Source organism: Anabas testudineus, chromosome 18 (genome assembly GCF_900324465.2).
Source record: "Anabas testudineus chromosome 18, fAnaTes1.2, whole genome shotgun sequence".
NCBI lineage: Eukaryota > Metazoa > Chordata > Actinopteri > Anabantiformes > Anabantidae > Anabas > Anabas testudineus.
Genome location: NC_046627.1, coordinates 21243041 through 21258807, shown reverse-complemented (window position 1 = coordinate 21258807; position 15767 = coordinate 21243041). Strand labels below are relative to the sequence as shown.

General features: G+C 37.4%; 1 protein-coding gene across 1 annotated transcript; it reads right to left on the bottom strand.

Annotated features, from left to right (window-relative positions):
• Nucleotides 1-2396: 2396 nt before the first annotated feature.
• LOC117153015 lies at nucleotides 2397-10973 on the bottom strand. Its single transcript, XM_033326553.1, has 11 exons — nucleotides 10805-10973; nucleotides 9878-10123; nucleotides 9670-9786; nucleotides 9502-9517; nucleotides 9322-9416; nucleotides 8924-8974; nucleotides 8781-8840; nucleotides 8611-8670; nucleotides 8386-8448; nucleotides 3681-3743; nucleotides 2397-2482 (listed from the first exon to the last, which is right to left on the bottom strand). The coding sequence occupies exons 1-11, from the start codon at nucleotides 10908-10910 to the stop codon at nucleotides 2397-2399; spliced, it is 963 nt and encodes a 320-aa protein (XP_033182444.1). The 5' UTR covers nucleotides 10911-10973.
• Nucleotides 10974-15767: the final 4794 nt, after the last annotated feature.

Here is a 15767-nt window from a genome sequence, read left to right as displayed (position 1 = left end):
GATTATATGTTCTCTGGTGTCTTTCTGGTGGAGATGCTTATTAAGGTGAATATCAGTTCTGTTTTCAATGCAAAGACGTCTGTGGTTATTAAGAAATCACATAAATATTGAAGGAAACTTAAAATTCTTCTTCTTCCTCTTACTGAATAAATGCACGTCATCGTTTCTGAGCTCCTGAATTATCTTTTCAACCATGATCATGACCATGACCATGTCATGATTGACATGATCATCTAAAACAAAGAGGGACAGTACAACAGTGGATGGAAACAGAAAATAAAGTTGAAATGAAATTAAACATGAACTTTAAAAAATGTTGATCTAAACGTCACATTTCAAAACTTTAAATGAATCAGAAACACCTCAAAGTTACATAGAAACTGTTCAAAATGAAGTGTTTACTGGTGATGGTTAAAAATCAGAGAAAACTAACTATTGTAAGTAATGAACCGTACCTGCAGCTGATCCAATCTTCACCTCAGAATAAACAGAGCTCTCCTCTGGTTCATGTTTCTTCCCTGTTAGCAGTGATCACATCAATGAATGAAAAGACTGTGACTGTTTCTATTTATTACTAGTTGTTCTCACTACACTACATTTGATCTCAGTTCTCATTAAATCAAACACTCACCCTTTTCAGAGATGGTTTGAAACTCAACTGAGACATATGTGACGTCTTTCACCATCTTACACCAAAGCAACAGCTCCTCATATTCTTCTGTAACTTCTATATATTTGTCAGTATCAGTAACAGCAGCTGGTTGTGGTCTCTGACCAACTATCCTCAGACTGAACAAGCTACTTGGATGAGTAGTGAAACATTTAAGTAAAGTAAAACACAATCCCTGATCTCACAGGACCTTTTCTAAAACACAATAAAAACTAAAATCTGTGATTTGTCAACTCAACTAAACTGGTTTAGATTGTAGCCAATACAGTTTGTCTGTTGAGGTACATGTGAGCAGAACGCAGTGCTGAAGAAAAACAAAGAGATTTGAGACGAGTGGGAGTGAAAAGGATGAGAAATGAGTAGATTAGAGGGACAGCACAGTTAGAGGAAGGATGCAGAGAATATCAGGAGAAGAATGATGAGGATGGAGCTGCCAGAAAGGAGGAGAAGAGAAAGACCAAATAGGTCCATAGGTACATAGGTCATCTTGAAACATTGTAAAGAATATAAACAAATAAATATTGATAAAATAAAAATAATCAGGTTTTTATTGTGACTGGATCCAGATTACAGTGAATCATTCAATCACTTACACACACACACAATGAATGTCTCATATCTGACACACATACTGCATGAAGAGTGGAGTTAGAACAGAGCAAGAATTAAAAACTGCTTTTCAGTGTAACTATCTTTGGTGGTGATGTTTTTAATGAGGAAGTAGATGAAGAAATCGGATTTAAAAACTGAAACACCACAAGAAAACAGCAGAGTCAGGAACAAACTAAGTGAAGCCACTGAGAGATGAACAGTTGACATAACATCCTGTATGTGAAGAACTGATGGAAAACACAGATTTTCAACCTCATGTGGGGACATGAAAAACCCTGCTGTGCTTCACGTCTAATCTCTGCAGATCTCCTCTAGATTCACCAACACTTTCACTACATCCACACCTAGTGGGATCTCACCATGAACACACTTTTCAGTATTTGTTCAGGTTTTTCATCTGAATGTCTCGGAGCTTTCTGCCTTCACATAACTGAGATGAACGGGACTAGTTTGTGACGTTTGAAATGAAAAGAACAAATGTCTTGTTGCTCTGAACAGTTCACAGAACAACAATCTGTCTTTTATCAAGTTTGATAATGTCAGAGGGAAAAGACTGTGGGATGTGTTTAGTACATGAAGCAATTAAAAATAAACAACTTACTACTGGAAATATGTGTAAAAAGGTAAAAATACAAATAGAAAATACATAGTTACATACTGTACATATATCAGCAGGATATGTAGTAGATCAAACTACATATACACAGTAAACGTGTGTGAAAAAGCTTCTCTCTGCACCGTCACCTCTGTCCTACTGTTCAACTAAATGATCATTTAGCTGCTGTTTGGAACATCCAGCAATCTGTGCTTTGTGCTGAAATAACAGAATATGTACATCATAATCTTATGAGCATGTGTGATGATGTGTTCTGTTGTGTCATCTATTAACACATTACAGGACAAACTACTGAGCATGTTGTCATGTTTTCTAGCAGAGATGCTCACAGTGGTTTTATTAAATACTGTCAATCATTTGTCTTTGGTTTGTTTTCCTTACAGGCCTGATAAAAAACACAGAAACAACATGGAGTTATCAGAGATGGAACCATGCTTTCTGACATTATTATGAGTTGTAACTTATTCAATTATTTGTCAAATAAATCATCACCACAAGCTACATGGCAGCATTATTAACAAAAGACTTTCCAGGTTTGACTTGGGAATAAACAGGTTCATCTGTCGCTGCAGCAGAAGATTTTCCTGTGAACAGAAGTCATTTGATTGAAATATTTGTTTGTAAAATCATAATTTACTATGATAACATACTGAACTGAGGTAGTCACATTAATATCTCCATTATAGTTCTACAAAATAAACTTACAGTAATACAAAAAGACATTTGCGCTTGATACACAGTGTCCACGATATCTGTTGGACAACTACTACAGGTAAATGCTAATAATTTATGGTTATAGTCAGGAAGACCTATGTGAGCAAATAGGTAAGAGTCTCCCATGAGATAATTCCTGCATCGATGATTATTTTTCAGCTGGGAACAAGTTATTTAACCCAAACTGATGTAGTGAGTAGCTTCTCAGTTCTCAGTTTTTAAACAACCATGTCAGAAGATACATCCCGTGGTCGTGGAAAAGATGTTAATCTGTTTCAGAAGGGTCAAATTACTGGCATAAATTAAGCAAAGAAAACATCTAAGGAGAATTAAACTACTAGAACTGGGTTAAGAACTGTCCAGTGGAAGAAAGGTCATTTGGTCTGATGAGTTCAGATTTACCCTGTTCCAGAGTGATGGGAGCATCAGCATAAGAAAATAGGCGTGAAGTGAGACACCCATCATGCCTACTTCCTACCATACAAGCCTGGTGGGGTAGTGCTATGATCTGGGGCTGCTGCAGTTGGTCAGGTCTAGGTTCAACAACGTTATGTAACCAAAGAATGAGGTCAGCTGACCACCTCAATATACTGAATGACCAGGTTATTATTACTATTGACCAGGTATATTCTGAGATGACAATGCCAGGATTCATCTGGCTCAAATTGTGAATTGTGGTTCAGGGAGTGTGACACATTATTTTCACACATGGATTGTCACCACAGAGTCTAGACCTTAACCCTATTGAGAACCTTTGGGATGTGCAAAAAAATAATGCAACTCTGGACGGGAATAAATTTTGTGACATAGCAGAAGCTTATAAAACAATGCCACTGAGAATGCGTGCCGTAATCAAAGCTATAGGTGGTCCAATAAAATGTGAGTGTGTGACTTTTCTTTTGGGCAGGCAGTGTATTTTTTTTTCCATTATGTCTTGTCACAGCTCAGGATGAAGGGGTCAAAGCCCCCCCTAACCCCCAGCCCATTTGTTAACTGCTATGAATTGGTGCTGTTGGCAGAGACTTAAACATTTGCAAATGTGGATTTCATGCAGTGTGCAGACTTTACCTTTGTTTTTCTTGGCTTTCTCTTTCTTGTGTCTGTCGATCTGGGCATACACCATACTGTCATCTGTAACAGAAACATGTGGGCATAGGTTTGTTTAACAGATATATAACATACAGATGATGGACGAACAGATGGATTCCTGAATGGAAATAAAAAGAAAACTGTTGCATCAGATGTATAATGAATATAAAGAAATACACTGACATCTATTTGATGTCATTAAACTTAACTTTTGTCTTTGTATTTGTGTCCTAAAGTTTTCTTCTTCACCAACACTGAAAAATATTTTTACACTAAAGCTGCACTGCTGCTTTTTAGAACATCCTGCAATTAAACATTTCTACAAATATGTTTTTCAATAAATTAAATGTTAACTACAAAATCGTGAAAAATAATAAAGCAAAGCATAAATACTAAATAGGAATACACATATAAATCATGGCTTGTGTTAAAATAAATAATGTAGGTTAAAATATTGTGTGCTCATTTATGATGAAGTGATCAATAATGTTTTACACATTGTTGTAAAAATCATAGGGCGTCTCATGTTTTATAGCAGAGATGGTCACAGTGGTTTTTATAAAATACTATCAAACATTTCTCTTTGTTTTTTCAAACACACGTTTTTTTTTTTATACAAAAATACTGCTCATGTGCCAACAACATTACTCCAACCCACTAAACTAAGCAGTGCTCAGCACAGTTCCAGTGATTTCACTCAAATATCTAAATAATAGTTTTGCAAACCTGTGAACACAAGTGTCATTATTGAGAAACTGTGTTCTCAAAGAAACACGTTGAAGACCAGTTGCTCTCAGTCATGTTGTACATGTGCAAACTCAGTTGAAGAACACTTGAATCATGTGTCTGAGTATAAAAGAGGATGCATGTAATGACATCCAGGCAGAGCAATGATGCAGGGGGATGCAGCCTGACATTTTCCTCACTCACACTCTTTCCACATCAGAGTTTTTTCAGTTGTACTTCCTTCTCTCTGTCTCCTGTTATCTATACTTTTCCGCAGTAATCCCTAACCTTGCAGTTTTCACCCCATTGGGTATTATATCATTTTTTTGACATTATAAATCAGTCATGGTCAATAAAAGTTGGCGATTTTGACAAACAAAAATTCAGAAAAATACCTCATAACGTCAAAGAGAAAAGGTTTCTGAAAAGGAATGTCAATTAATTAAAACTATGTAAGGTGAAATCAGTGTTTGCATTAATATTCACCCCCTTTAAAATGACTGACCTAATCCAACAGAAGTCCAGATATTTGGTGCTAGTATTCCCACAGTTAATAAAATGGGGATCACCTGAGTGCAGTGAATGCGTCTCGAGTGATTGCAGTATAAAGACACTGCCTGGGAGGTCCAGTCACTGGTTAATCAGTATTCCTGGCAACTATTATGCTACAAAAGCCTGACCTGAATCATCACAGGTTTACCGACAACAAGGTGAATGTTCTGGAGTCAAAGCCCAGACCTCAATCCAATAGAGAATTTGTGGATGGACTTGAATAGGGCTGTTCACACCAGATCCCCACAAAACCTGACAGAGCAGTTATGCAAAGAAAATAACAAAACATACCAGTGTCCAGATGTACAAGCCTAACTGAGGCCTATCCACACAGAGTCCATGCTGTGATTGCAGCCAAAAGTGCATCTACTTAATACTGATCTGAAGGGGGTGAATATTATTGCAAACACTGATTTCACCTTATATATTTGTATTTAATGTACCGTATTTTCCGCACTATAAGGCACACCTTCAATGAATGGCCTATTTTAAAACTTTTTTCATATATAAGGCGCACGCATTATAAGGCTCATAGAATAGACGTTACAGTAGAGGATGGGGTTACGTTATGCAACATTAGATGGAGCTGCGCTAAAGGGAATGTCAACAAAACAGTCAGATAGGTAGGTCAACCTTTATTAATAGATTAGAAACCAGCGTTCTGACAACTCCGTTTGTAGCTGCCCTTGGTATCAAAAAGAATTCACAGGAGAGTCTCTAACGGGTGCAGTGAGTTTATTTGCTGGTGTCATCCACAGAAGTTTGACCAGCAACACTTGAGCATCCTTCAAGCACCGTGAAAACTAAAAATGAACAAAGTTGCTGCTTAGTGGTCAGTCACATTTAACAAAGTGCAAATAAGCTCACATATATCACAGTAACACACATGTCTACACATAAATACAGAACGTAAATTCTGAATAAAGCAAAAAATGACTAATGTGCACTGCTGCATTAGCACGTGAAAATATTTAGTTTCCCAAAGAACAAATATTACAACCAATGTAAACATTTCTGGTTAACTAAAACTTTTGTTCACTGATGCAATAAGTCAAAATGACCTCGCTCCGCTTACCAAGGAGGCAATAATTAGAAAATGTGTTGAAGTCTTTGATCTTAGCATCGCTAGCTTGACTGACGCACACACGGCATCTGAGCTAAAAATAACACATGCATGTAAGCGAGGTAAGAGAAGCTCAACTACGATTTGTAAAGTGTTTACACATTACCAAATAGCGTTAAATAAAACAACATCATAAACTTACATTAAACTTGACGAAACATGAAGGCAGTGAGTCTGCCGTAAATCTCAGTGCTCGGCACACATGGTCTGGGGTGAGTCTGCTTCAATAGACCCACGACGAGTGAGTGACATTACATTTGTGGTCATTTACACCGTTCACTCCCAAATGAATAAACAGCTGTTTTATTATTTTCCCCGAGGTAAAGTCAGTGACACAGTTTATCTTGGTCCATGTTGATGATGTGCTCTGGCCGTGTCATGCCTTTCAGTTCAAGTGATAAATGAATAATAAGTTGTGACAAAGGCAGCTAAGAAGTATTATAGTATTTATCAAAGTGAGAGTTGTGTATTTTAGTTGATCTTTGTTAAGATAATTAGTTGCAGAGTGAGCGCTCTTTCCACTCTCTGTTCAATAGAACAGCTTTGACGTATTTTCTCCGTCGGTAAATTAAGCTAGTTTAGTTTCCACAGTAAAACGAACTGGTTCATGTTTATGCTGAGTGTGATTTATACGTTTGTGCCTTGGAAAGCATTTGTGTTTGTAAGTATTTGTTACACTTCCTCCCTCTGCCCTGTCTTTTGGTTTGGTTGTTTTGTTATGTCTCACTCTTCTGCCACACACCCATATATGGACTTCCTCTTCCCCCACTCTCCACACTCTGGACTAATTACTGACTCATTTCACCTGGTCATCCCTCTGGTTTATAAGCACCCCTCAGTCCTCAGTCCGGTGCTGGTTTGTTGACATCATACATGCTGTTCATCCCATTCTCTGTGGTTAGTTAGTTAGTTAGTTAGTTAGTTAGTGTCTTTCATGCTGCACACTACTCCTCCTAAATCTGGTCAGTTTGTTCGTTTGTCCGTGAGGTCCCAGTCTGTTTTTGTTAGTCAGTTTGAATTGTTTGGTCTGTGTTCACGCTGTGTTTTTTGAGTTGATACTTTTTACTGTTGGTTTGTCCATCTGTTTATGTTCTCCTGCCTTGTGCAGTGATTTTTGTTTGTTACTTTGTACGTTTAGTTTATCAGTTGGTTTTTGTCCGCGTTAGTGCGTAGGTTTTTAGTTGCTACTTTATGTTGGTATTTGTCCACCGTGTGTTCGGGTCTCTTTTAGTTGATACTTTGTTGGTGTTTGTTAGTTCCTTGTGTCCCCTGCCCTTTGTTGTTAATAAATATATATTTTTGTTCTTACTCGTTCGTCCCGTAAGTCTGTTCGTAACAGTATTAACATGTTTATTGTCATTAGAAGTGTGTTAGTTGTTACCTGTTACATGTGATAAATTACGCGTGCGTGTTATTGTAATTAGCTTCATTCAAGTCAAGCTAGGGAGTGTAACATAACGATGTGTATTATTTGTTAATTTAGTTTCTTTCTGTTTCTTTCAGTTACATAAAGAAAAGATGGGATAGAATGTAGTTAAGAGCAATGTACTTCTCAGTTCACAACTCCAGTAAAGACAAGAAACCGCACCATTGATTCATTAATGTTAAATTCTCTCGCTGCTGGTCTGTTCCCGTGTTCTACTGTTGACTGATCGCCTTGAGTTTAAACTATTAAGCGTGTCTCTTAATAGGAGCTATTTTGGGGTCTTTGCACAAACACACAAATGGAAATGAAACGGCACGTTTTGCACAGTCATATATCCCAACATGCACCGCGCGCTACTTCTTGTACGAGGGAAAATGGAGTCGGTGGCTGCTGACCGTAGTTGCGGCTCAATATTGATCCATATATAAGGCGCACTGCCGGCTTTTGAGAAAATTGAAGGCTCTTAGGTGCGCCTTATAGTGCGGAAAATATGGTACATTACTTTGTAGAAACTAGTTTTTACTTTGACGTTAATGAGATATTTTGTCAAAGTCGCCAACTTTTATTGACCATGATTGATTTATAATGTCAATAACAGGATGAAACATTCAAGGGGGTGAATACTTTTTATAGCCACTGTATGTTTCTATGTAAAAAAAAAAAAAACTCAATCATAGTGTAATGAATTTCTGGAAATGGGTTTAAACATTTGGGAATAACTGTAATACGAAATATAAAGAAAACCATTACAGTACCAATTACGAACAATGTTTGTTTGTTATTAGTACTGTAATACTTTCACTGTGTCCAAGATGGTGGTTGGACAGCTGCTACAGATAAATACAGACTGTACCAACCTTGGTTTTTATTGGCTTTCCCTTTCTTGTGTATGTCAATGTTGGCATACAGCAGACTGTCATCTGAAACAGAAACAGCATGTTAACATTGGTTTGTTCAGCAGACATATAACATAAAACTGATTCATGTAATGATCCACGGTGACTTTACTAAACTGCATATTGACCCATAATTATATTTAACCATGTGACATATTGTACAAGCTTTGATTTCTGAGACTGTACCTGTGGTTTTTATTTTCACAGCAGAGTAAACTGAGCTCTCCTCTGCATTATGCTGCTTCCCTGTTGAAATAATCAGATGAAATCGTAAAAGAAAAATAACGATCATTTAAGACACAGAAGGCTGTAAAATCTTTAAATTAGATCTCTTGTTTAATAATTGGAGTCCTCACCCTTCTTCTTTCCAAAGGTTTTAAATTCAATCAAAGAATATGTGACATCATCGGATATATCTGAAATATACAAATTGTTTTAGTATAAAATCATTACAGACATTTCTAACTAAACATACAGTATGAATCTATTGTTACTGTACCATTTCCAGTGTTTTCAGAATTGTTCATTGATTCATAGATACAAGCCTCACCTACAGGGAAAAATTAATAAATACATTTATATACAATCAAAAATTATATTTCAAATAAGATATATTCATATTTTTCTCATCTACAGTCGTGTTCTATGAGAAAACAGTGGAACAATAATATTTTTTGGTTATTTCCATGTGGTAGTTTAGGTTCAGTTCAGGTTGAATCAATGTAAAATTCAGTTTTACATGTGGATTTCTTGTTGTGATTAAATCACGTCAGGAACTGATTGTAAGGAAGAGTTAATGCAAAGTCAACAACAGCAATAAGAATCCAAATAATAAAAAGACAAAGCAGAGAAACCTAAATCATCATCATCATCATCATCATCAGTTCAAATACTGACCATGGAGAGGAGAGGACTGGTCATTATGTTGGTTTTCACTCTCGTTGACCCTGTGATTTGTGGTGGGGGGGCTGCTGCTCTCTGACTGAATCGACCTTAACACAAATAAATACATATGTTTAATCCAGAGGTGGAAAGTGCTGCTGTTAAATATAAGAAGAGAGGAAACAGTTTACTGACCTGATAAAGCAGGAATCTGTGAAAAAGACATTTGTTGTTACATAGTTTTCAAACACAAAGAATCCTGCTGCTGTTTCATGCTACGACTTTAAAACACATCTATGTATCTGAATAATACAAGAGAAAGTAGCAAATAAACAGCTCATATCAGAAAGACAAATATCTCACGCTTGGACCGTCTGAAGCGACACAACAGGAGCAGAAGAACGAGAAGAACGAGAGAAACGACTCCACAAACCAGTCCAACGATCAGAGACCACGGAAATATTTCATGTCCTGCAGAGACTATAAGAATAAATATTATGCTGTAGTCAGAAACTTCAAATGATCTATTTTACACATAAGAAAATGCATAAATCATTTGAATCTTACTCACTCTTCACTGTCATCCAACTCTGTGGTGACTCTTTTCCTGAGTGTTGACATTTGTAGAAACCTTCATGTGACTTTGACACTGCAGAGATAATCAGCTCCACTCTGGTATCATTTTGGACAAGTTTGTCATTTTGATAGAAAAACACGTTGTTGGAAAGTTTTCGTCCTGTCTTCAATCTGCAGCCAAGAGAAACAGACTGTCCCTCAGTCACAGGATGAACAGGACTCATCAGGATCATATCTGCATCTAGAAAACAGTCAAACATACAAGTTTCAGTCAGAGATCATCTGCAGAAGGAGCTGACGTAGAGTGATGCTAAATTTATTTACCGATTTTTAATCTAATACTTACAAACTATAAGTTACTTTTTGACACATAAACAGCTTTTCTACAATTTCTAGGAATAAATGATCCAACACTTGATTTGAATTGTGATGATTGACACTAAATCTTCAGACTAATCCTGATCTTCACCATTGATAAGAGACAGTATGGAACTGTCCTCTCTTTGGAAACAGAATAAGAGCAAAGCTGCAACTGGGATGAAGCCAAACGACAGCTTGTTACAGCAGCTCTAGAGAGAACAGGACATATGGACACATCAATATACTGTGTCATTTTTCATTTGAGCCCTGATCAGATGTGTCACCAAATGTGGTCACCAGAGGAAGCTGCTGTTTGAACAGTACACTATAAAGTAGAAAACAACAACAAAGAGAACTGTAAAGACAAACTACCAAGATTATAAGTTGTGATATTTTTGTCTGTTGATGTCATGTTATTTAATCTACTGTACCATGTAGCAGAGTCATGAACTAAACTCTGAAAAAGTTCACTGTGTACAACTCAGTTCTAAGAATTAAATGATATAACTGCATTTAGAAGATGCTGTAAATACAGTAATGAAATGAAAAGAATCCAACATACTGTGTCCAGTGATGTTGACTGAATTAGTGAACTGTCCTGATCCAGACTCACACCAGTACACTGCAGAACTGTTCAGTCCACTAATGTTACATGTTGATCCAGTCATCGTCCCCCAGTCAGAACAGAGGGACAGGTAACTGTCCTCAGGAAACCTCCTCACTCTCCACTCAGTAGAGTTTCCTTCACAGCTCAGAGACACAGAGTCAGAGGTGAAGTGTTGAACTCTGTCAGGACTCACAGTGAGAGACGCTGATGGAGGAAAATCTGAAACACAAAACGTGTTGTACACACACATGTTGTGACTTATACAGAGCTAAACAAGAACTTCAAAAGATTTCTCATTTTTATTAATATCATAAGTCAACAGGACACATGGAGATTTCTTCAGCTTTACAAAGTTCATGACTTTGCTGACATAGATTTTACATGTTGGTCACAGACAAATAACTGGAAGATAAAGATGAAAAGAAAGGAACAAAGGAACAAACTGACCTCCAGACCAGACAAACGCTGGTTTGCTGTGTTCAGTGTAAAACACTGGTTCTCCTCTTCCAGCTCTACACACATATCCTGCTGTGTGTGTCTGTCCATGAACCATGTAAGAATCCTCTTCAGTGCCACTGTCACTACCAGGTAGCAGCTCATATCTGTAGAGTCTGTCTGACAGTTTGGGAACAGTCTTATACCAGTAGAACCTCCATCCTGCAGATGGATGTTCAACCTCACACTTCAGAGTTACTGAGGCTCCAGGACTCAGCCAGGATGGAGACACAGTGAGGACAGACTGGGGTTTATCTGTTGGAAACAGGTTTTCTCAGTATCAACACGTTATATCTACTGTGCAACATTAAATTCAATTTATCTAAACTTGAATAATCTTGTAATAGGTATTAGAAACTTTAAGATGGTCTAACTATGGAAAATCTAAATGTATATTAACAAAACTGAAACATTTGTTCTTGTTGACTTTGTACCTCACTTGTAACTTGTCACTTTAGTATAATCATCTTCCAAATAAATGAGTGTAAATCTCTATTAATTATTTCCATTTTCAGTTTGAATGACATATAACTTGACTTACTGTTGTTCACTGTCAGTTTGATGAAATCACTCCACTCTGTTGTTTTATATTGAGCATTTTTCTTTCTTCCTTTACACCTGTAGTTTCCACTGTGGGATGAAGAAGCAGAACTAATCCTGAATTCATTTTGATTTGAAGATTTGATGGAGCTGGTTGTTTTCCATTCATATTCCCACTCAGTGTCTCCTCCCTGAATCTCACATCTGACAGTGATCATCTCTCCATGGTAGATCTCAGACCAGTTGGGATGCAGAGTCACAACCACCCTGTTTGAGACTGTTACTGTTCAACAATTTACAAGAACAACAAAGATGTTAAATTGTATTCAGACAGATTTCTATTCTACATTGTGAGTTTTAAATCTTCTTGTCAAACTCACCCAGTGTGTTAATTCTTACTGACTGGCTGTACTGGGAGTAGTAAACTGGTTCTCCTCTTCCTCCTCTGCACCAGTACTGTCCTTCCTGTGAGACACTGATTTGTCCATTTGACTTGAAAACATCATCATGTCTGATCAGGAGTTCAGAGGATTGATCTCCTCTGTACCAGTAATATTTCCAACCAGATGATGGATTCACAGAGCAGCTCAGAGTCACACTGCCCCCTACTGGAACTTCTGTCCTGTCAGCTCTCAGTTTGGACTGTGGTTTAGATTCTGTTCAGATTAAAACAAATAATAAAATTTTAAAAAGAGTTAATAGATGTTGTTAAAAATGAGAACAATGCACTACAAACTAGATATTGTAACTTTAATTATACCACAGCTAACTTGTAATCTGCATTTTGATATTTCCTCTTTAAGAATTGTTTAATCAGGTATATTTCAAATGTAACACTCTCTTTGAAATGTGACTTTACTGATCTGTCCTGAGGGGCAGACTAATTCCTGAAGTCTTTTATGAGTTGTTGAATATTTACAACCTTAACACTGTAAATAAGACTCACCTGTCACTGTCAGTCTGAGGGGATCACTCCATTCTGTTGAGGAATAAAAGTCCATCTTCACTTTACCCTGACACCAGTAGTTTCCTCGACTGGAAGCAGAAGCTGTGAAAATCCAACGTTCCCTTTGTTTTGGAGAAGTTTCTGAGCTGCCTGTTTTCCATTCATATTCCCACTCATTGTCTCCACCATCCTGGATCTCACATGTCAGAGTTATCGTCTCTCCTCTGAATATCTGAGACCAGTCGTTCTGCATTTTCACAACAGCCTTGTTGGAAACTTTTATCCATGAAACACAGTAAGAATAAAAACACAAATATAATAACCTTTACTTTTTGAGTCATACTGAGATGGTGATGGATGAATGTTATTATATTTTTAAAAACCAAACATCATTCACCTCTTTTCCAAACAGTGACTGCAGCACTGTTCTCTGTGTAGTAAACTGGGTTTCCTCTTCCTCCTCTACAGTGATACATGCCTCCATCTGAAATACTCATAGTGTCTGGTCCTTTATCTTTTATGATCTGAGCTGCTGAAGACTCTGATTCACGTTTGAACCAGTCGTATTTCCAGCTGTTAGACTCGTCCACAGAGCAGCTCAGTCTCACTCTGCCTCCTCCTCCTGCTGTTATGACTCTACTGTTTGCTGTGAGTGAGGCTCGAGGTTTATTTGCTGTTTAGTTCACAATAAAAAATGAAACACACAAATAGTTAGAAGAGGATTTAAGATGAAAACAGATTGATGCTACTTTATTATATAAGAGACTGAGAAACGGATCAGTTTAGTAAAACTAATACAGTTATTACAAATGTCTTTATAGATTTAATATCATATCAAATATTATCAGAATTTGGTTTTTTCTTCTTTCTCTTGGTTATCTTTTATTTTTTGTGTTCTTTCATCTCATGTCTGTATGTGTCCCTGCAGTTCTCCTCACTGCCAGCAGAGTCGTTCCTCAGTCTGTCTCCGGTCTTAGTTTCTAATTCCTCAGCTTGCACCGGTCAACACACCTGCTCATCATCATTATCCCTTCTCTCCTGTTTATAATCTCCCTCATGTCTGTTGTTTACAGTTCGTTTGTTTCCCAGACCTCTAGCTCTTTCTCTTGTCTGTTATTTAGTCTCGCAGTTCGTTAGGTTTGAGTTAGTCCAGTCTTTAGTCAGTTAGGTTTTCTTTCTTAGTTTGTCTCTTCCTTCTACGATTAGTAGTAAGTATTTTGTTTTCTTATTGATTGCCTGTTCCTCCTACCTTCTGTAGTGAGTGTTTTGTTTTCTTATCATTTATTATTCCCTCACAGACAGTGAGCTTTTATCGTTGTTCTGTGTTCTCCTACCTTTTTCTAGTGAGCGCTTTTTGTTTTGCTTTACTAGTTTTTCCTCCTGCCTTCAGCACTGAGTGTTTTCTGTTGCTTGTTTCCTCTGTCTGTCTGCTCTTTATTTGTATTTGTTTTGCATTTTGCTTTGATTACTGTTAAGAAATCTCATTCAACACTGCCTATCCTGTTGGCTCCTGCTCTTAAATCCCTGAGTGTGTATTGGGTTCTTACAAATATCCTCAAAAACAGAGTAGACAGGAACATGAAATGTGTTTTTTGGAGAATGTAGTAGTGTTTGTCATCTTCCCTTCACTTATTCCCTCACTCCTGTGTCTGACTGTAGCAGACGTACTGATCAGTCCTAAAAGGCAGACCAATTCCTCAAGTCTTTTATGAGTTGTTGAATATTTACAACCTTAACACTGTAAATAAGACTCACCTGTCACTGTCAGTCTGAGGGGATCACTCCATTCTGTTGGGAAATAAAAGTCCATCTTCACTTTACCCTGACACCAGTAGTTTCCTCGACTGGAAGCAGAAGCTGTGAAAATCCAACGTTCCCTTTGTTTTGGAGAAGTTTCTGAGTTGCTTGTTGTCCATAGATATTCCCACTCAGTGTCTCCACCATCCTGGATCTCACATGTCAGAGTTATCGTCTCTCCTCTGAATATCTGAGACCAGTCGTTCTGCATTTTCACAACAGCCTTGTTGGAAACTTTTATCCATGAAACACAGTAAGAATAAAAACACAAATATAATAACCTTTACTTTTTGAGTCATACTGAGATGGTGATGGATGAATGTTATTATATTTTTAAAAACCAAACATCTTCACCTCTTTTCCAAACAGTGACTGCAGTACTGTTCTCTGTGTAGTAAACTGGGTTTCCTCTTCCTCCTCTACAGTGATACATGCCTCCATCTGAAATACTCATAGTGTCTGGTCCTTTATCTTTTATGATCTGAGCTGCTGAAGACTCTGATTCACGTTTGAACCAGTCGTATTTCCAGCTGTTAGACTCGTCCACAGAGCAGCTCAGTCTCACTCTGCCTCCTCCTCCTGCTGTTATGACTTTACTGTCTGCTGTGAGTGAGGCTCGAGGTTTATTTGCTGTTTAGTTCACAGTGAAAAATGAAACACACAAATAGTTAGAAGAGGATTTAAGATGAAAACAGATTGATGCTACTTTATTATATAAGAGACTGAGAAACGGATCAGTTTAGTAAAACTAATACAGTTATTACAAATGTCTTTATAGATTTAATATCATATCAAATATTATATTCTTTCTCTTCATTAGCTTTTTATATTTGTTTCTGTGTCTTTGTGTTCTTTCATCTCATGTCTGTATGTGTCCCTGCAGTTCTCCTCACTGCCAGCAGAGTCGTTCCTCAGTCTGTCTCCGGTCTTGGTTTCTAATTCCTCAGCTTGCACCGGTCAACACACCTGCTCTTCATCATCATCATCCCTTTACTCCTGTTTATAATCTCCCTCATGTCTGTTGTTCCCAGTTCGTTTGTTTCCCAGACCTCTAGCTCTTTCTCTTGTCTGTTAGTCTCGCAGTTCGTTAGATTTGAGTTAGTCTAGTTTTTAGTCAGTTAGGTTTTCTTTTTTGGTTTG